The 19910-nt window shown below is 55.9% G+C and overlaps 1 protein-coding gene across 5 annotated transcripts in view; it reads right to left on the bottom strand.

Moving 5' to 3' along the window:
* Positions 1 to 19910, bottom strand: part of COL27A1 (collagen type XXVII alpha 1 chain) — a 144235-nt gene that overhangs the window by 104042 nt on the left and 20283 nt on the right. For 4 of the 5 annotated variants that reach the window (XM_023628722.2, XM_023628721.2, XM_023628725.2 and 1 more), the window contains exons 4-7: positions 19599 to 19652; positions 15504 to 15557; positions 6102 to 6155; positions 4569 to 4622 (exon numbers count right to left, since the gene is read on the bottom strand). In XM_023628722.2, the coding sequence (XP_023484490.1) occupies positions 4569 to 4622; positions 6102 to 6155; positions 15504 to 15557; positions 19599 to 19652 (216 nt within the window). The remainder of the gene's footprint in view (positions 1 to 4568; positions 4623 to 6101; positions 6156 to 15503; positions 15558 to 19598; positions 19653 to 19910) is intronic. The other variant, XM_023628724.2, reaches the window with a different exon arrangement.

Genomic DNA, 19910 nt, shown 5'->3' with positions numbered 1-19910 from the left:
GAAATTTCTTGTGTGGCTTATTCAAAAGTACAGTCCATCACGCCCCAGCCGGGCATCTGATGTCCAGCTCTGCTCAGTGGGTACTGGAGACGAGTCGGGCAGGAAGGGACAATTTCTCTATGGCTCCTTCATTCATCCAGTTGTTCATTCATTCAACAATGGCTTCCTGAGCCTCAGAGAGGAGCCAGCCTCTGTGTCCGGCACTGAGAATACCCCAGAGAACAAAGCGAACTCAGTCCCCATCTTCTAGAAGGGGACGTGGGCATTAAACGCTTATGAAGCGGAACAAAGGAGAAGTACTGATGCTCCCCCAGGACATTCCCAGGTGATCCCCTCCCCTTTCCCATTGTGGTACAGCCTCCCACACTTCCCACAGACAGCAGCCAACTCAGGCGGCTTAGGGAGGGCTGGTGGGTAGGGTGAGGGCTGCAGGAGGGAGCCAGGAGGAAGTTTCAACTTGGGTACCAATTTCATTCCATTAGTCCTGTTTACCTGGGGCAACGTGTTAAGAAAGATTCAGAGGCCATTCAGAGGCTTGGCGAGAAAGATCCCTTAGAGATGTCTACCACAGGCCGGGGAGGGGGATGTGGAACAGAGCAGATGCACGCGTCCAGGACTGTGCTAAGCCCCGCTTGAGGAAACAAAGACAGACAGGTCCTCCGTGCGCTCGCTCCATTCTGACAAACGTGCCAAGGACATCAGCAGAGCTGCCCGCCAGCCAGAAACCGCAGAGTCCCAAAGAGACTGAGAAGATGGGCTGGCGTGAGAAGAAGAGAGGTGTGACTTCTGCTCGGAGGCGCTGGGGAGGCGCTCTCAGAGGAGATGGCATTTGAGAACAGAATCAAGAGACAGCTAGGTGAAGATGCATGGGGAGGAGCGAGCATGTCGGGGGATCGGCCAGCAACGCCCGGGGCAGACAGGGATGGTCGGAGGGAGGGTTTCCACACTGCAGAGTTTCTCAGCCTCAGCACCGCTGACCCTGGGGGCCGGATAAGTCTCTGCTGTGGCAGCGCGGTTGTCCTGTGCATCATAGCTATTTACCAGCATCTCTGGCTTCTACTGTTAGAAGCTATTAGCAACCCCCTCCCAGTCTGATGAGCAAAAATGTCTCCAGACATTGCTAAATGCTTCCTGGGGGGCAAAATCACAGCCAGTTGAGAAGCCCTGCTCTAGAAGAGAGAAGGCAAGAAGGTCAGACCAGGGACAGCATTGGACTCTGCCCTCCAAGGCGCAAATAGGGTTCTGGCAGCCTTTTTGGCTAGTGGAGGGCAGTTAACTGGTAATTAAGCAAGATGACTGATGGGCCTTCTCCATGATCATCATAATCATTCATTCACTCAACAAACATGTATGCAGTGCCTACCGCGTGCCAGCCTCATGCTGGGTGCTGAGGATGCAATCCTTCATTTAATGCTTCCACGGCTCCATGAAGCCACTGAGGCTCAGTGAGGTGGGGCCACTTGCCTGAGCTCACACAGCAGGAGAGGGACAGAGCGGGATTCCATCCAGGTCTGTCCCACCCGGTGTGTGTGCCTGCCCAGCCCTGGGGAAGTTTCTCAGCAAAGCCCCTTAGAGAGCCTGGGAGGCAGAGAAACAAACCCTCTCGTGGGCGGAGCCTCCTTTGACTATGGGCCCGCTCTTATTTAAGAAGCTGTTTTAATCAGCGTTGTGGAGATAGACGAGGCCCGAGGGTCAGAGACTGGGTTCAAATCCACTTAGTGACCCCGGAAGGCATTTCCACGAAGCCAGTGGCTCCCAGTCTTGGCTGCACGTGAGAATCTTGTGCCTGGGTCCCATTCAGACCAACCGAATCAGAAGCCTTGTGGCGCAGCCCGAGCTCTCCAGCTGGTGCTAACGCCCGGTGGGGCTGGGAACCAGTGCCATAGACTGCGCTCTCCACGAGGCCCCAGGCCATCTCGTTTGCATTAACACCAGCGTCGCACAGGGCCTGGTATATAGGGACATACTTGCAGAATGACTGGAAGAATGAACGAATGAATGAGTGAATGAAAGAGACTTACCGGACCTCAGTTTGCTCAGCTGTAAAATGGGCACAATACTGCCTAACTCTTGGAGGCTATTGTGAGCAAACCATGTGACGAGCGACAGTAACCCTTTCTGCCACCTCTAATTTGCCACACTAGGCAATATGGGAGCCTTCCAACCAAACCCCCTTTAGCTGCCTAATTTTCCCCACTGTCCTCTCATCTTCTCACACACGTTAGATCTGTCCTGCCTTTACTGTCTCTCCCCCAACAAGAACGCACGCTCTAAGGGGTAGGGACTTTCATCTATTTATTCGACTCACTGGCTTGCACAGTGGCTGGCACACCACAGGCATGCAGTCAATTCTGTCAAATAAATGAATGAACAGGATTATTGGTGTCGCTCTGAGGTGACACCAAAATTCAACGTGTTGGTGCAGAGGACAGAGGATGCTGGCCTCACCTCTCACCCACTGATGTTCCTTCTCCCCTCAGGCCCCCTATATGAGATGATGCAAAAAGCCACTCCACAGGACCCAGCGCAAAGTGGCCACTGTTGTCACCAAAGATGCTTGTGGGAGGAGAGACCGCTTACAAGCAGTGACGATCTCAGCCCTGGTTGCCCACCACATTTGTCCTCCTCCCTGACCCCCCACAACTGGTCAGGGGGCCCTGCCTTGGGACCTGAGCTCCCCCATGTGCCATCCCCCACCCTCTGGGAGCAGGTGACATGGGCCAGCCACAGACCAACTCCTCCATGTTCGCCTCGGCTGGGGCCTGAGGGACTCGGTGTAAATGGCTTTGCCAAATCGCTCTCCTACCGCACAGAGATTCTTCTTGGACTTAGAAAGGATGCCTCTCCCGCTCAGGTGAGCTGGCTCCTCTCGGCTGGGCACTCTCGGCCTCCCTGGACATCTGCCGAGAGCAGCAAGCCCTGCAGCCCCAGGCGGGAGCCAGGCCAGGCTGTTTTTCCATCTCCCGCCACCTCCGCTAGACTCCCACCCCCAAGCAGAGTGAGACCACCCCCAGCGGCTTTACGAGCGGGGCCCTGGAAGGAGACTTTTCCACTCACACCTCATCTGTCAGAAAGTGCTGGAGCCCAGAGGGGAAGTGAGTGGGGAGAGGGAGTCCCCCTGTGTTCTCGGAGCCAAAAATCACCGTTTCCCCAGCTTGCGGACAGCCACGCTCTCCCGTCTGGGCCGGACGGCTTCAGATTCATGGCGTGGCCGGTTCTGACCATGCAGGGTGGAGGAGAAGGGGAGAGGGGGACGGGATGCTCCAAGTCCTCCTGAGCCAGAGACCCTCAGAGCAAGGACAGGATGGAGCCAGGAGACCCCACAGCCGTCCAGATGGAAACCAGATGGCCCAGAGAGAGGGCAGCTGTGGTCACAGCTGGGAGCCAGGGTGGAAGCTTAAGAGATGGCCCTAGGCCGAAGGATCGACTGGAAAACCCATCAGCAATGGGCGATTTTCCTGCAAAACGTGGTTGCCCCTTGGCCTGCGCTGTCCTCCTCTGTGTCCTCAACGCCTCCTACGCCCAGGCCCTGTGCTAGGCTCAGGAGGGAGAGCGACAGGTTTGCACACCCTGGTCGGTGAGGCTGGTCTTGGGGCCAAAAATAACTATGCTAAGAAGGGCTAAGGGTCCTTGGCAGAGCGGAGGCTCCCGGCCTGAAGGCTGGGGTTCTGGAGGGCTTCCTAGTGTTGGCACAACTAGAGTTGAGTCTGAAGGATGGGAGACCCTTGGCTGGGAAGCTGGAGAGGGATCCCAGGGCGGTGTGAGCCAGAGAGCCAGCATCTAGGCAAACGGCAGACTTTCCCCCAAAGGCCTTCAGAGACATCACTCCATGAGCATAGTGAAGCAGGGGTGGGAGCAGGGTGGCAGGACAACAGCACCGGAGGTGCAGAGAACTCATCACTTGATGGAGCACGCCCCTTCCCCTGCAGCATACCAGGAAGGGGCGAATATCAGACTCAGAGAGGTTGCTGTCGTGCCCAAGGCCACGCAGCTAAGAAGTGGTGGAGCACGGTAGGGCCCCCGTGTCTCAGCTTCTCTGCTCCAGGCCTTGCTCCAGGCTTACAGCCCCAGGCTGTGCAGGATCAGGGAGGGAGGGAGGTTATGTCTCCATCCCAGGTAGGAGGAGCCTGAGGCTCAGAGAGGGGACGCGCAGACCCAAGGCCGCTCAGCTGGTGGGAGGTGGAGCCGGACCAATTCGGGGCCCTCCTTGCTCTGACAATACTCCTTCCACCACCATACAGATTCCCCAGGACGGCCTGCCCGGGAGCAGCCGGGCCCCAGAGGAAGGAGAGCAAACCAGGGCCACTTCTTGTCATGCCTCATTAACCCTGGGTGGGGGGGTGGGGGGGCGGGGGGGACCTACTCCAAGCCAAGGTGACTCCTGCCCCCAGGCCAGCACAGACGCTCAGAAACCTCTTTCCCCTCCCATCCATGATCCCCACGCCACGAGGGACCTGGGGGGGCCGGGGAGAGGCGGGCGGGCAGGTGGGCAGCACACAGCTCCTGCCCAAAGACGCCGCTGGCTAGAAGCCCACTGGGCAGGGCAAAGCATTGCAACCGAGGCGTACCTTTCGTCCAAGAGGTCCTGGATTCCCCGAGAGCCCAGGTAAGCCCATGTCGCCCTAAAAAACACAGACAAGGCGGTGAGGTGGGGGGAGGGGACAGAGACTCATTCAGCTGAAAGTGTGACCTCGCACGGCCAGTTGTTTACAAAGATGATTCACAGAGACCTCAGAGGAGGCTCGGGGGTCTCCCAGGGGGGCAGCTGAGCGGGTGGGAGACCCAACATCCCCCCTCTCAAGCTAGTCACTCTATTTGACGTATTTGAGAGGTTGGACTTCCGCAGGAGGTACCATGTGGGGAATGGATTCTCTTCCTAAAACTAGGTTTGAAAACCACTGCCCCAGGGGACATGCGACTCCTTGGTCCCACTCCTACCAGCTCCCTCTCTGCATTCCTGAGACATCGTCCCTTCTGCCCACTCCTCAGCCTTGCTGGGTATGGTGGTCACCCAGGAGGGGGGATTTCTGCCACCACCATGGGACCCATGATTAGACAACCCAGGAGCAAGAGAGAAGCTAGGGCCCCTGGACTCGGTTAGACCTGGGCACAAATCCTGCTGTGCACCTGACCAGCTGTGTGGCCTCCAGCAAGCCACGCCCCTCTGGGGCCTCTGTTTTCTCATCTGCAAACTGGGCCCCTCTGCCCTGGCTTATAAGGTTCTGATAAGGAGTACATGGGAGTGTAGGTGGCAGAATTGTTTGCTGAATGAGAAAACCTATCAGGGAGGATGTGAAGGAATGAGCCACCCGTATCTAGGGGAAATCAAGGGAGCTGACACTTCTGTGTGCCCAAGCACAGGAGGCTGGGTTGAGAGGCAGCATTGGGCCTGTCAGGAGGGCTCTTCCATCGTGTCCAGAAGGAAACCAAACAGACTGGAGCATTCCTTCCAGGATACAGATGTTGGGAATGCTGGGGGACCTTATTTGGAGTTCTGGGTTCCTCTGTTCCCACACGACCTGCACTCCCTCCAGGCCCCTTGCTTAGTTTCTGGGGTGGATGCTTCAGAGACGGATAAAGTCCTTTGGCCGGAGTATTCTCTCTTCCATAGGAGAACATTCTGGTCTCAGAGCCCTTCAGGATCCGGAGGCCCTGAAGCTCCAGCTCGTTCCCTCCCCACCTCCTGGAAATCCACAGACCCATCTGCTCGAATCAACAACCTCAGCGGGGACTTTGTCTATTGGAAGCTTCCTGAGCACGTGCTACCAAGAAGCTTCTGGATGCCGGGGGTCACCTAGTGGGCCCTGCAGAAAGCTACACAGAGCCTCAGGCAAAAGACCATTCACCAAAGGTGTGTCCACAGGCAAAGTCTTTTATCGGTTGCAACCCTGGAAGAAGGCAGCGGCCGGGCTTTGCATTTGGTGGGAAAGCGGAAGGCCTTCGAGGACACAGCCAACCACACTCCGACCTTTCCAGACTTTCCCTCCGCCCTGCCTCGGTCATGCAGCGGCCTCTGCCAGGAGGGCTCGTCCCAGAGCACAGCGGGTTCCCTACTCTCCACTCCCCAGCTTCCCTGAGCACTGGGGTCCCTGGAAACCTACCTTCGCCCCATCGTGGGCCTTTCCTGGTGAGAGCCCGGGGTCCCCTTTCTGTCCCTGTAACAGAAACAGTTCCACTTTGGCTGCGGAGTAGTCTAGAGAGGACATCTCCCCCCCCAACATGGCTCTCAGCCCTGTCCCCTGCTTAAACGCCCGCCCCTCTATCCCTCACTCACACAGCTCCCGAGCAGTCTTCCCCAATCCCATTACTCCTCTGCTCTAACACCTTCCATAGCTCCCTACTGATTGCATGACGACAGAGTCCCAACACCTCCTGGGGCATCCCAAGTCGTCCGTCATCTCGTCCCAGCCATCCTGTCGAGACTGCTCTCGTTCCACCAGCCAAACCCACAGATGGGGTCCCTCTGCCCCTTGCCCAGGCCACAGCCCGTTCCTCAGCCACGCCTTGTGCTTTCCTGCTGCCAGGCGTCTGCTCAGGCAGTCACCCCCCAACACCCCAATCATCACAAGCCAGACCATAAACCTTCTTCAAGCTACAGCTGGAATGGACCCTCCCCAACCAACCTGCAGATCTCTGGGCCAGGCACACGGGTGACAGGTCCCTGCAGGTGAGCGGTGCTGGGACTGCCCCTGGGCTGCTTCCCTGGGGCTCTCAGAGAGCTTCCGAGAGACCCGTGCAAGAGGAAGGCCCAATGCTTCCCTATTTTCCAGCACGATCACCTCACCACTCTAGTTACCGAGGGTCGGTGCAGCGACACCTACTCGCATCTGTGTACAGCCCTTCCCAGTCTGCAACATCCCCCACCTCACCAGATTCTCAGAACAGCCCGATGAGACGGGCAAGGGAAGTGCTATGATCCCCGTAGCACATTCGGGGAAACTGAGGCTGGGAGAAGGAAAGGGACTCTCTGAGGCCCCAAGATGAGGCAGTGGCGGAGTTAAGACTAGGACCCTGAAGATGTGACTCCCAGATCTGTGTTCCCGGATGTGCTGGCACCCGATGAGTTAGAATAGGCAGGCAACAGAGGAGAAACCAATACGCGGTGGGTCCCCCAGAGACAAGCATCCTTTGTGCCCAGCCTATGGGAGTGGCCCCATCACAGGGCTCCTGGGTCCTGAGAGCACGGGGCTCCGGGAAACGGCCCACAGAGTTCTCAGCTGTGTCTCTGATGGGGCTGAAGAGGGCCCTGGCCGCAGCTCGCTCCTTTGGCCCAACCTGGACGAATTGCTCAGGGAACGGTCCTTTGGAGAGTCGGGCCACCCTGACGCCACCTTGCAAGGGCCCCTGAGCCCCGTTCCTCACCCTCACTCCCCTGCTCCCTCCCCGAGCTGGACCCTGAATTCGAAGTTCTGGGGTGAAGCCACGAACTCACACTGGGACCTCAGACAAGTCACGTCACTTCTCTGAGTTTTTGTTTCCTTTAAAATGGGGGCCACAGAATGCACACAGGCACACACGGGCGTGCACACACATGCACACGGGGGCACGCACATACCTACACACACGCACACAGGCACGCGCACGCGCACCTGCCAGCTTCCCAGGTTTCTTGGCGAGGAGCCAGTGAGATAAAGGACGTGACACATGGGACCAGCGGTTTGCCCAACTTAAATTCCCGCTTGGTTCTTTTCTTCATCAGAACCCAGACCTTTCAAATCCTGACTCAGTCACTCCCCACAAGAAATCATTGCATCCCAAACTGGACAGAGCCCTAAAGAGGATAGACGGGTCTTTCACTGCCCACTCGCTCCGTGCCCGATACTCTGCTGCATCCGCTCTATGCAGCAACTCCATTAGTCTTCTTAACACCCACTTGTCACTCAGCACCAAAACCAGGGTTCAGAGAGGCTGAGTCACAGCCTGGGGTGACACACAGCTAAGAGGCAAGGTCTGACTAGGTCTCTCTGGCCTCAAAGCCCTCGTTTACCAATGGGAAGCCCCGATGCATCTCCGACACTCCCTCCAGCTGCCCTGAGCTGAAGGCCAGCCCCTCCTTGCTAGGACCCCAACTCCCTGGCCACCTGGGCCCCTCCAGGTCACTTCTGCAGAACCTGCCTCTGGGACCCTCTGCCGCCCCCTGCAGCCACCCCTCCGACCCTCTCTCACCCTCAGCAGACCACCAGCCCGGCTCCAGGGCCTTTTATGTCCATGGAGCACGGCCAGGCCCAGGGCTACCAAGGATTCCAATGGCCAAGAAAGGACAGCAGCTTCTCCCTACCCGCCCCTGCCCACCTCGGTCTGCAGCCTGTAGAGGAGCTGGGCTTAAAAAGCTTTCGGAGGTGGGCCTTCGTGTATCCTGTCCTGTCATTTTACAAAAGGGGAAGCTGAGATCCAAAGAGATGATGGACTTGCTCCTTGCCCAGAGTCCGCATCTGGGGCATTTCAGTTGTTTGTGGGTTTCTCTCTGCATTCGCAGCAGCCGGCACAGTGCTGGAGGGGTAATCCCTGCTTGACAGCAACACCCACAAGGACAGACATTTACTGAACATCTACTACAAGCCAAGGCTTGCGATGCGTACAGGGAACACCACAGCGGGGCGCAGGACAGCGCGTGCCTGCGGAGAACTCTTGCGGGAGAACCAGAGAGACCAGCGAGGAAGACAAACACCTGCATTTCCTGAGCGCCCTTCGAACCCTGGACGCGCAAACCCGTGAGGTAGCAACGACCACGCCCCTCCCTTCACAGATGAGGAAACCAAGGCCCAGAGAGGAGATAAGTTGTCCAAGATCGTATGAGATGTAGATTCGGGCAGTCCAGTTCCAGACCCCAAACCCTTCACATTTCAATACACTGCAGATGAAAAACTATGGTCCAGCGGGGTACAGAAGGAAGCCGGAGAGAACTTGACCCAGAAGGCAGGGAAAGCCCTGAAGGGGGTTTCAGCTAAGCTTCGGCTGGAGGAAGACCAGGAGGAAGCCAGAGGAAGTGTCGGCCCCCGGGATGCCCAAGGCACCCGGGGGCAGGTGAAGGTGTGACTTCTGGGGTGGAGAAGACTGTAGTCTTCACAGCCAGGCTCCTGCAAATTCCCCAGCAAAAGACAAAAGGAGTATATAAAGTCTAACTAGTCGTTTACACCTTGGTGAGGACGAGAACCTGGTCGCCAGACCTGCTCTCCAGCCAACGAAGCTGTGTGACCTTGGACAAGCCTGTTTCCCTCTCTGTGTAGGGAACAGCAGACTCCCCCTGGACCAGCTAACAGAGCCTTGCAGAACTAGAAGATGGCTGGGAAGGTATGGCCTCAACCACAAATGCTACAAAAACAGTGGGAATGGGAACTATGAGCTCCTTTCCTGCAGGTTGGGTTGGGAGGTGGAGAGAGGAGAGGGCTGTGGGTGGATGAAGCCTAGAGAGGGACCGAGACAGAGGAGGAACAAGCCATGAAGGACAGGGAAATTCTGGCCAGGGTCCCCTGTGCAAATAGTCTCTGATCCTGAGCACCCAGCACAGGGCCTGGCCCAGAGGAGGCATCACAAAATATTTCACAAATGAACAAACGAATGAATGGAGTCTCAAAAGAGAATTCTAGGGCTGGGACTGCGTCAGATCTGGCCCCATCCTGGGAACATCCTCTGACGATTCATTGGAACTCTCACTATCACCACTGCTATTTCACGTGTTTAGAATTTCTAGCCAATGCAATAAGGCAGGAAAAACAAATAGACTACTAACTGCTGAGGAAAAGGAGACAAAAATACACCCTTTTTGCAAACCATATAAGTGCCTGTCTAGAAAATCCAGAACTAACTGAAATACTGTAAGAACCAATAAGATAATTCAGTAAAGAGCATGGTGATAAAATAAACACAAAGCATACAAATACACAAAAGTCAATAGTTCTCTTCAATAGCTGAGAGCCAGCTCGAAAACGTAATGGGGAAAATAGCCCATTCATAACAGCGACAGAGATATAAAATTTCTGAGTATAAATACTAAGAAATGTGCAGGGTTTATGTTATAAAAACTATAAAAGTTTACTAAGAGATGTTTTAAAAGTTCAGCCAAATGGGAAGACATGCCAGAGTTTTAGATAGGAAAACTTAATATGTTAAAGATGTTAATTCTTCACAAATTAATATACACATTTAATACAATTCCAGTAAAAACCCCAAGAGAGTTTTTTTAAAGGAAATTATTAAGATGGGCTTTATAAAGTTCATCTGACAGATTAAATAGCCAGAAATAGTTTTGAAAAGGGGGAAGAGGAAGAAACACAGTATAAAGACAGTAAATGTCATAATAAAAAATAGTATTTTACTAGCATAAGAATATAAAAACAGAGAAATGAAACATATTTGAATGGCCTGAAATAGATCCTGGTCTATCATATAATAATCAGTGGAGGAAAAGTTATTTAATAAATGCTTAAGTATCGGGGAGAAAATTAAGTCCGAGGCCCTCCTCATATGCACCTCCATGAAGATTAATTCCAGATGGTTTAAGTTTTTAAGAGTACAAATGATATTATGAAATGACCAGGAATATAGTGAATATCTATCTGGTCTTAGGATGGGAAAGAAATGTCGAAGTGTAAAATTAAAGAACCATAAATTTTACATATGGTAGCGTGCTCTCCCAACCACCTGACATCCTGAGTTCCTAATAAGTATTAGCTATTACTGTTTGTCAAAAAAAAAAAAAAAGGATAACACTTCCATTTGTGAAAATCATCAAGAATACTCTTAATAGGCAAACAACAAACTGGAAAATATTTGTAAGGCAGATGAAGCCTAAATAACCTTAATATCTAAACATAAATAACTTCTACAAATCAATAACAAAAGACAACATTCCAACCCAAAAAATTAACAAATTCATAAATGGTGAAGTACAAATGGAAAACAGATGTAAGAAAAACATTCTTCTCATCGATCATCAGTGAAATGACGTGAAAACAATAACGAATTATCTTTTTAAGATCTCTAATGCTAGCGGCAGCATGAATTGGTTCAGTCTTTCTAGGACGCAGTTCACAAAATAACAGCTAAACACTTACACTGCGCTTATGTGCAAGGCAGATTTTAAGTTATTCATATAACTGTATGCATGCATTTATGTGTATATTCATATATATATACACAGCTTGATTAACGTATATTGTTTAATCCACAGAAGACGGACGGCCAGAGAACTGTGGAGCTGGACAGCCTTGTGGCTAAAAGTATGAATTGGAGTCGGGCAGAGGGTTCGAATCTTGTCTTTGCCACTTATTAGGAATGTCACCCTGGGCAAGTTACTTAGCCACTTTGGACCTCGTTTTTCTCATCTGTAAAACGAAGGTAACAAGATCTTTCCTGCAGAGTGCGTAAAGCTCTTGGCTGGTCCCGGGTCCCCAGGCTGCTCAAAATGCGCTCAGTGTTTATCACTGGCAGGGCCCCTGAAGGATGCATGCATTCTTCTTGATGCTTTCTAGACTCTTCCCCATTTTCCCTAATGAGCATGCCCTACCTCAGTCATCAGAGGAGGGGGAAAGGTAGGCTGAGGCTGAGGCTGTCTCCATCTCCGCTCCCACCAGCTTTGCCAGTAGTCCCCTGGGTCACCGAGCGTGCCCCTTCTCGCCTGCGTGGCCTCCCTGGTGCCCAAGGGCCCATAGCAATCCCGGGTAATGCACCTCAAACAAGCAGGCCAGATCAGGGACGGGACGGCCGGCTGCCAAGGGGAGTAGGGCCAAGGGCCTCCTTGCTGGCAAGGCAGCGCTGCTTTTCTGCACAGCTGGAGCCCTGCTCGCCTCTGACCCAGAGCTCCTCACCTGCACCGCAGCCCTGCATCCTGCCCAACTTCACCACGGTCCAGCCTCAGCATCCTCACCAGGGCGGCTCCAGGCCTCCCCGATGGGCCCCCTTCACCCTGCTGGCTACCGACAGGCTCTGCTTCTCCAGCAGCCTGAACGGCCTTCGCAAACCTCTTGCGATCATTTCACGTCTGCTGAGAACCTTTTCACGTCTTTCTGCCACACTTTGCATAAAGTTCAAAAGTCTTACCACCACCTGCCAGGCCTCCCACGCCCCCTAGCCTCCTCCTGCCCCTCCACCTGGTCCACTGCACCTCAGCTCTCGGTTCAGCCTTCCCACCCTCTGGGAATCCCCATTTCGTGGGGTTTCCCAGCATCCAGTGCCTCTCACGGGGAGCCCTTATCATGGTGTAATTCTACGTTTATGGGTGTAATTGGCTTGTGTTCACAAGTATGGGGACATCGAGTCTGTGCCCCGTTGCTGGCCCGGCGTCTTGCACGTGCTCACAGCTGACCCATCCCTGGCACTTGCCTCAGGCCAGCACTGCTCTAAGTGACTCCGCGACTCCTCACGACAACCCAAGGGGACAGCTACTCTCATTCCCCATTTTCCAGATGAGGAAACGGAGGCACAGGAAGTCCAAGTAATGTGCCCGCAGTCACAGAACTAGGAGGTGACAGGGCCGGGATGTGAACTCTGGCCCTCTGGCTGCAGAGGCTCTGCTCTTAACCGCGGTGCTTTCCCGCAGCAAGAACCATGAGTCACTGGATACAGGAATCAACCCGATGACTCCATCCTGGGCCACCAAGGTCAGCTAATGCCAGCCTCCTGAGGGTTCTGGCTTCTCAAAGTCCTTGATCTTGACTCCCCATGGGAGGGGGACACCCTCTTGATGGATCTGAGCGTGGGATGTATGAGTCACCGGTACATGGGAAGACCTGGGCTCTGGAGGAGGCAGCGGGGTTGAAGTCTGGCTCCAGCCTGTACCAGCCACGGAGCCCTGACAAGAGTCTTCCGGGAGACAAACCCAAGGATCCAAAATAAAGCCCTGCCACGGCTGGTCACTGCGAGTGAGCCGGGCAAGTCACCTGGGCCCTTTGGGTATCACTCCTCTGCGACCTCAAGAGGGATGAAGTCCCTCACCTTTGCTGTCTCTGTTTCTGGACCTTCTTCCACCCACTGGTCTCTCCCATCCTTCAGTCTGGCAGCGGGATCTTTATCCCACAGGCCATAGGCTCCCAAGGGCTCAGTAAATGAGCTGAAGGAGTGATTGCACAGCGACCCATCCAGACTCAGGGCAGGCCCTGCCCATTTGACCGGCTTCTCCATTGACAGCGCGTAGTAGGTACTCCATAAAGCTTTGCTGACTGACGGAAGATGAATGGATGGGTGGCCCCAGAGGTGGCTCTGGAAGTCGACACCATGTGAGAGAGGAGGAGCCAGAGAATCCCAGAGCAGGCCAGTCCCACAGTCTCACCAGGTCACCTCCCAGGCCCAAAGGGGATCTGATAAACCGTGAGGACCCTCGCCCTAGAATCTCAGCCATTCCTGCAGACACACAACATTCTCTTCCTATCTCGGCTAAGTCAGGAATTCCATCCTGGGAGAGCCCTTCTTTAACCCTGTCCTGGCCCTGCCACAGGTCAAGGGCAGCCCAGGGCCCACGCCTGGCAGACCCGGGCCTGCCACCCACATGGCCCGTCCTGCGTCCACCTCTGCTCACCCCTTAGGCTCCCAGCCAAGCGTCCAGGCAGAGAGCACAACTCTCTCCCTTGACATTTCATGCAAGTGCTAAGGGGAGAAGCAGACCCCCACTCCAGTGTATTTTCTGGAATCCACTCCCTTATCTGTTATACACAGAAGCAAGCTGGAGTCCTGTCCAGGAGGCCCTGAAGCCATAGGTCCCCAGTCCAGGAGGACCCACTTGCTAGCTACGAGCCTCACTTGTCACACCTAGAGCTGCTCCTCTAAATGGCAGGAGAAGCAGCTGGTGGGCCCTCCTCCTGCCTCTGCGTATCTGTTGGCAGGATGGGAGCAGGCTGCAGGCCAGGCTGGGGCTGCCACGGGCCTGGGGCAGAGGCCCCACAGCAGCGGGCCAGCAGGAACTGGGGAGGAACCGGCTGCCACAGAAACAGGGGTCAGTCTGGGAGCAAAAGAGAACAGGAAAGACCGGACAGTCCCAGAGCAGGCCAAGAGAGACACGTTCCTGAACAGACCCGCCACTTCCGAACTGCTGCTGGTCCTCGGGATCTTGACGTGCCCCACGGCCTGGGAGACCCGAGGCCTCTGCAAGGCAGAAATCCCCGAGAGAGCTCCCCTCTCTCTGCCTGACTTGTGGGGGCAGGTCTCACTGCCATTTCCTAGAGCATCTCTTAATCTGCCTGAGCCTCAGTTTCCCTATCTGGAAATGGGTGGAAATGGGTACAGTATCCGCACCTATCTCTTTAGGTCTTTGCAGGGGTCAAATGAGACAAGCTACATAAAGTGCATGCATAGCGCCTAGTGCAGAGTCACGGTCCAACACACGGTGGGCACCATCATCAACATTTGACCCGAGAAAACCCAGAGCAGCTCCAGGCAGCTGCTGGCCCCCTGAGGCCTCTGTGCTGCCTTCCGGGGAAGGAGCCCAGCCCAGCCCTGGCCGGAGAGTCACACATCTACAGGTGCTGAGGCTGGTGCTCCTGCAGCTCTGTGCAAGGGCCCTGCGCCAGCACTCTGTGCCAGATCACCCTATATCCAAGGCTGCCTGCGTACGACTTTTGTCCCAAACTCCCAGACAAGCTGGTGCGCCAGAGGAGCTGTTCCAGGAACGCACCGAGGAGTTCCAGGGCTAGTGTTCCCCGCGTTCATCAGAGCACCGGTCACCCTGGTCTCATCTGAAAGTTAACTGGAGCATTCCAAGCAGGTTCCCTGGGGTGAGTGGCATCTCTGGGCTGGCCACCCCCTAAGGCTCCACCCCCAGCTCAGAGCTCTCCCGAGTTTCAGAAGGTCTGTCCACGAAGCATCTCCACCTGGCTGGGCTACGGGTTCCCAAAGGCAACGTCATCTTATTCCTCCTCCCAGGTTCCTGGGTTCGGTCACCTAGGCTAACACCAGAGAGTCACCGTCTGTCTCCTCTTGTCCATCACTGAGGCCTCTCCACGTCACCTCCACATTGTGGACGCACCCACTTCCCCTCCTCCCACACCCCTAAGCTGCCAGGCTGGCCTCCTCTCTCCCTTGTCACCACCCCTCCCCCGTCTCCCCACCTCTGCTCGGGTCCCCACGCCCAGTCCATCCTCCACACGGCATCCAGTGCTCTGTCTCAAACAGGATCTTTGCAAGTCTCGCCCCATCTCAAAACCTGACATTTCTCCCCATGGTGCGTCTTACGACCCAGGAAAACTTACCTCCCTCATCAGACCTTCAAGGCCCTTCCCCTTAGCAGTAAATGACCTTTCTTTACTGCCTTCCAGGGCTCTCGGTTCCAGCTGCCCTTCTCCCTGAGTCCCTCCCAACCAGAAGCTAAATTCCCAACTCCTCACTGGGTCTCTCGTCTGGCCCGGGGCCTGCGACTTGGGAGGCGCTCACAGACTGCCTGTGGCCAGGATGTGGATCCCCCACCACGACCACGAGGCCCTCCCACCAGGAGCCCCCAGGAAGCGCCCCAAACGTGGCCTTAACCCCAGCACCCACTCACGGCCCTATCTCCAGACCCCACAGCAAGTACTCACTTTGGCTCCCGGGGGCCCAGGGAGGCCTGGGTTTCCATAAGGCCCAGGAGGACCCTGAAAGGGAAAAGAGAAAAGGAGGTGAGGGGAAAACAGGAGTCACTCCACTTCCCACTGCGGCGTCCGGCACGTTCCTTCTGTCCGCCGGGCCTCCCCGCGCTCCCAGCCAAGTCCTAGCAGTAAGGCGACAGTGGCCTGCTTTGTGGGAGGACTCCCTGAACGCCGGGCCCTCTGCTGAGCACCTTCCATGAATCACCTCATTCTAGCCTATTAACCCAGGAGGGAGGCGCTACCATGATTCCTATTTTGAAGACAAGGAAGCCGGTACTCAGAGAGGTTTATCATTTTCTTAGGTCACCCAGCCGCTAAGGGGCACGGAGAACACTTAAGCTCAGACGCGTGATTCCAGAGCACAAGCTCCCCAAGCCTGTCCGCACTCTCTCCGCCCGCCCCCGTCAGCCCTTCCCAGGCTGGCTTCCTCGGGCTCACAGCACTCTGAGCTCTTGGCTGCCCCGGACCAAGCCTGGAACTTTCTTCCCTCATCCCCTCTGCCACGCTGTTCCCATCATCTGGCGTGCCTTTCCCATCCATCCCCTCCAGCAGAAACCCAAGCCATCCTTCAAGGCCTGACTAAAATGCTACCTCCTCCAAGGAGCCTTCCAGGACTCCTCCTGCTTAACGGAGCCTCTCCACTCTTTCGACTCCGACAGGGCTGTTGTCTGAGCCTTTGGAGTTGAGAGTTCAGTGGAGGGGGCACTTGGCCCCTTCTCAACAAAGGCACATCCCTCTTCTGGCCACGACACGTGGTCAGAGCTCTCTCTTAGATGCTGACAAGCTCCAAGCTTGCAGGGTCCTCCAGGGACCACGAAGCAGCTGGGAAGACCAGGCCCAGAGAGTCAGAGAGTCTTGGCCAAGGTCACGCAGCAGAGTGGTGGCCAAGCGGGGGTCAGGACCCCAGCCTGCTGGCTTCAAGTCCAGGGCTTATTTACGGCCCTGGATTTTTCCAGGCCATATCCAAATCCCCTTTACCACAGCTGGGGCCTGTTATGTCCACTTTCTCCAGCAAGGGGCCTGGACCAGAGTCTTGCAGCTAGTAACATAAACAGAGCCCTCAGACTCGGGTGCATCCTAAGGGTCTTTGTCCAGACAGAATCATCTGGGGTATTGGGGGTGGGGAGAGCCACCTCAACGGGTGCCCCCCACCACCCCAGCTTCCAGACACACTGCCCTCATCCCCGGCCCCTCTTGACTCATCTGGCTAACTGTGTATGAACTCGCTTCCTTCCTCCTTCTCCAAGGCCAAATTCCCAGCTGCAGCCTGTCACATTCCGACCCAGGCACCTCCCCCTTCCTCGATGCCTGAACCCAGACCCGCCCCTTCTCCGACCGTGTGGAGAAGGAGCAGCGCCCAGCAGTTCACTCAGCTTGGGGGATTCATAACAGGGTCCCAGGTGACCCTCCCTCTAAATAATCACCCCTCTGGGCCCCTCCTGATGTTCCAGCACACACCACCTCCTGGCACATGGAAGTAACCCAGATGCGAACGTGGCCCCAGTTCTGAGCCTTCCCGCCCAGCCTCAGTCTCCCCATCTGTCCTATGAGTGGCTGGGACTCGGTGGTCTCAGGGAAACTGGAAGACCCCAGATCTTCACCCCAACCCAGCCTCCCGGGGATGAACCTCACAGCTCAGCCTGAATTGGGCCAAGGTTGGGGGGGCGGGGGGGTGTTGGAGGAGGGGCCCCTCCCCTCCAGCGCCCCAGAACCAGGCGTGGGCTGTGCCAGGCGAGGTCAAGAGCAAGCCCCTCTCGCCATTGGTGCTGCCCCAAAGATGGGGGGCTGGAGCACTCTGCCACCCATCTGCAGCCTGTGAGGGTGGGGGCTCCCCGCTGCCCTGCCCCCACCTCCCACCCCGCTCCAGCCACAGCCTTGCAGAGAAACGAAACACATAGTTGACTGGGAGCCAAGCAGACCAATTCTATAAATGCTGCAGCCCAGAAAGCAGGGTGGGGGAGGGCCCAGGGATTCCCCACCGTCCCTCCCTGGGCCGGGGGAGTATGTGGTGGTGGGATGGGGCATGCCACAGAGCTGTGGGTGACCTCAGGTAAGGCCCTGCCCCTCTCTGTGCCCCAGAGCCGCCATCTGTGCAGAAGGGAGCTGGGACAGTTTAATCCTAGCATGCTATTATCTTTGGAATTTTATGATCTATGGAATTTCCAGTCTAGAAACAGTATGACGGGGGTGGGGGCACACAGAGAGCCTGAGAAGGATGTCAGGAGAGTCATTCCCTCACTCGTGGAATTTCAGAGCTGGGAGGGACCTTGCAAATGCCTTACCGAGATCCCACGTTTTATAGATGCAGAAACTGAGGCCCAGAGAGGGGAAGGGACTTGCCTAAGATCACACAGCTTCTTGGTGGAAATGTTCTTGGCTCTCGGACTAGAACTCGTCCGCAACCATTTGCGGGGCACTCTGCTAGGCATCGTGTAAGAAAGAGACGGAAACAGAGTCCGTCTCTGCCCAGAGGGGCTCAGGACAGCAGATGGAAAAATCAGCATAATAGGTGGTTTGAGATCATAGGCTCCGGAGTCAGACTGTCTGGTTCTATCCTGGCTCTTGCAATGACTCTGTTTGACCTTATCCAAAGTCATTGAACCTTTATGAGCCTCAGTTTCCCCACCTGTGAAATGGGGATAATATTGGAACCAATTTCTCAGGCTGGCTGGGAAGACGAGATGAGATCCCTCAGAGGCAGCTCAGCCAACAGAGTTCAGAGGTCAAAGGGAGCTTTTAGAAAGTGACCTGTGCCATCCAGAGGGACAGTCAACTGCTGCAGGAGCTCCGAGGAGGGGGTGGTCCTCAGAAAAGGAGGCGGCACTTGATCTGAGCCAGGGATGGAGGGAGAGTTAGCAAAGGAGGGCACTCTGTCTGGGTCGAGAGGACAGCCGGAGCTCAGGGGCGGAGGCCTCGGGAGGGGTCTGGGGGCCCCAGGCAGAACACTTGAGCCCGGAACGCCAGGTCAAAGGGCCTCATCCTGGTCCCAGGCTGCAAGCTCCCGGGGCTGGCAGGGTCCGTGACACCTCGGTGGTCCCCAGCTCTGGGCATGTGCTCCACGGAGCCTCTGAAGCCAGGAGGAAATGCCGCTTCAGACAGCAGATTCCAGATCCCTGGGCCCAGGCAGCACAGGGCCAGGTCTGCAGGGAACTAGGGCTCAAGTAATTGCATAACCAGAACCATCCGCTGGGCTCCGAGCTAAAAATATGCCCCAGGCAGCTCTCTCTGCCAGGGCCTCGCCAGGCACCCAGCGTGGGAAAGGCTGATTCAGCCTGGGCACAGATGCCAGGCGCCGTGGGTCCCAGCCCTCTTGGGAAGGGTCAGACTCCCCTCCAAGAGGACCCCCCAAGGGTCCCAGCATATGGTGAAGAGCCTGGGTCCCAGCCCCGGCTCTGCTATTTCCTAGATGCTCCGCTCCCTCATCTCTGAAATGACAGTGATCATCCTCGCCCGTGGGGGCTCTGGAGAGGGGGAGCAAATAAAGCAGCGTAAGCGACGCGCCAGGCATGACACACACGAGCTGCTTTTCCCTCCCAGGCTCGGGCTGGCTCCTATCAGCCACCGCAGCTCTGCCAAGTACTCCTCCAGCCCCCGGGTGAAGCTCTCAGCACAGAGAGCTCATCCCCAAGCCGGCACAGCCCAGCCAGCGCCTATGTCAGCATCCCCGCCCCCAGGATGGCCCTGCAGGGAGGGGAAGATGGATGCAAGGGTCACGTCCTCCCAGGTCAGCTTCTCTCCTGGAGAAACACCAAAGGCCATCAGCTCAGGGGAGGTGGTCTTCAGAAACCCCTTCTCCACTGCCAAGGAGGCTGCCAAGGGCGATGCCTACAGTGGACAACAGAGACCCTGCAAGAGGTCATCGCCATCCCGTGCCGTGTCTGTCCACACAGCGCCCCTAAGAGCCCTAAGTCCACTCCAAGGGACAAAGGGGAACATCGGTGCCAGAGAGGGGCAGGGAACAGCTTGAGGACACACAGCAAAGCTGGGACTTCAGGGGCAGCAGGACACAGGCCCGAGAGCCAATCAAAGTTCCGTGTGATCACTTACCCGTGGCCCCCGTGCCCCAGGGGGTCCAGGGAGCCCAGGCAGCCCAGGGGGACCCTGAAGAGAAAATAAGAAGACAGCGTTAGTGCCAAGTGGCAATAAAGAATGGCTTCAAGCAGTCATTCAACAAACCTGTCTAGAGCTCTGGGCACAGAAACCCAGAAGAGGGGTCTTCAGAGGTCCGTACCTGAGGAACCCCCGCTCTTTGGGGCTCTCAGGCCTTTGCAGCTGCTGTTTCTCAGTCTTTGAAGCTCTCATCTTCGATTACCCGGTGAATTTACTCAGAGTGTCACCTCCTCCAGGAAGCCTTCTCTG

This window comes from Equus caballus, chromosome 25, assembly GCF_041296265.1.
Source record: "Equus caballus isolate H_3958 breed thoroughbred chromosome 25, TB-T2T, whole genome shotgun sequence".
Taxonomy (NCBI): Eukaryota; Metazoa; Chordata; class Mammalia; order Perissodactyla; family Equidae; genus Equus; species Equus caballus.
Note: the sequence above shows the minus strand (reverse complement) of the source record. Positions and strands in the feature narration are given on the sequence as shown.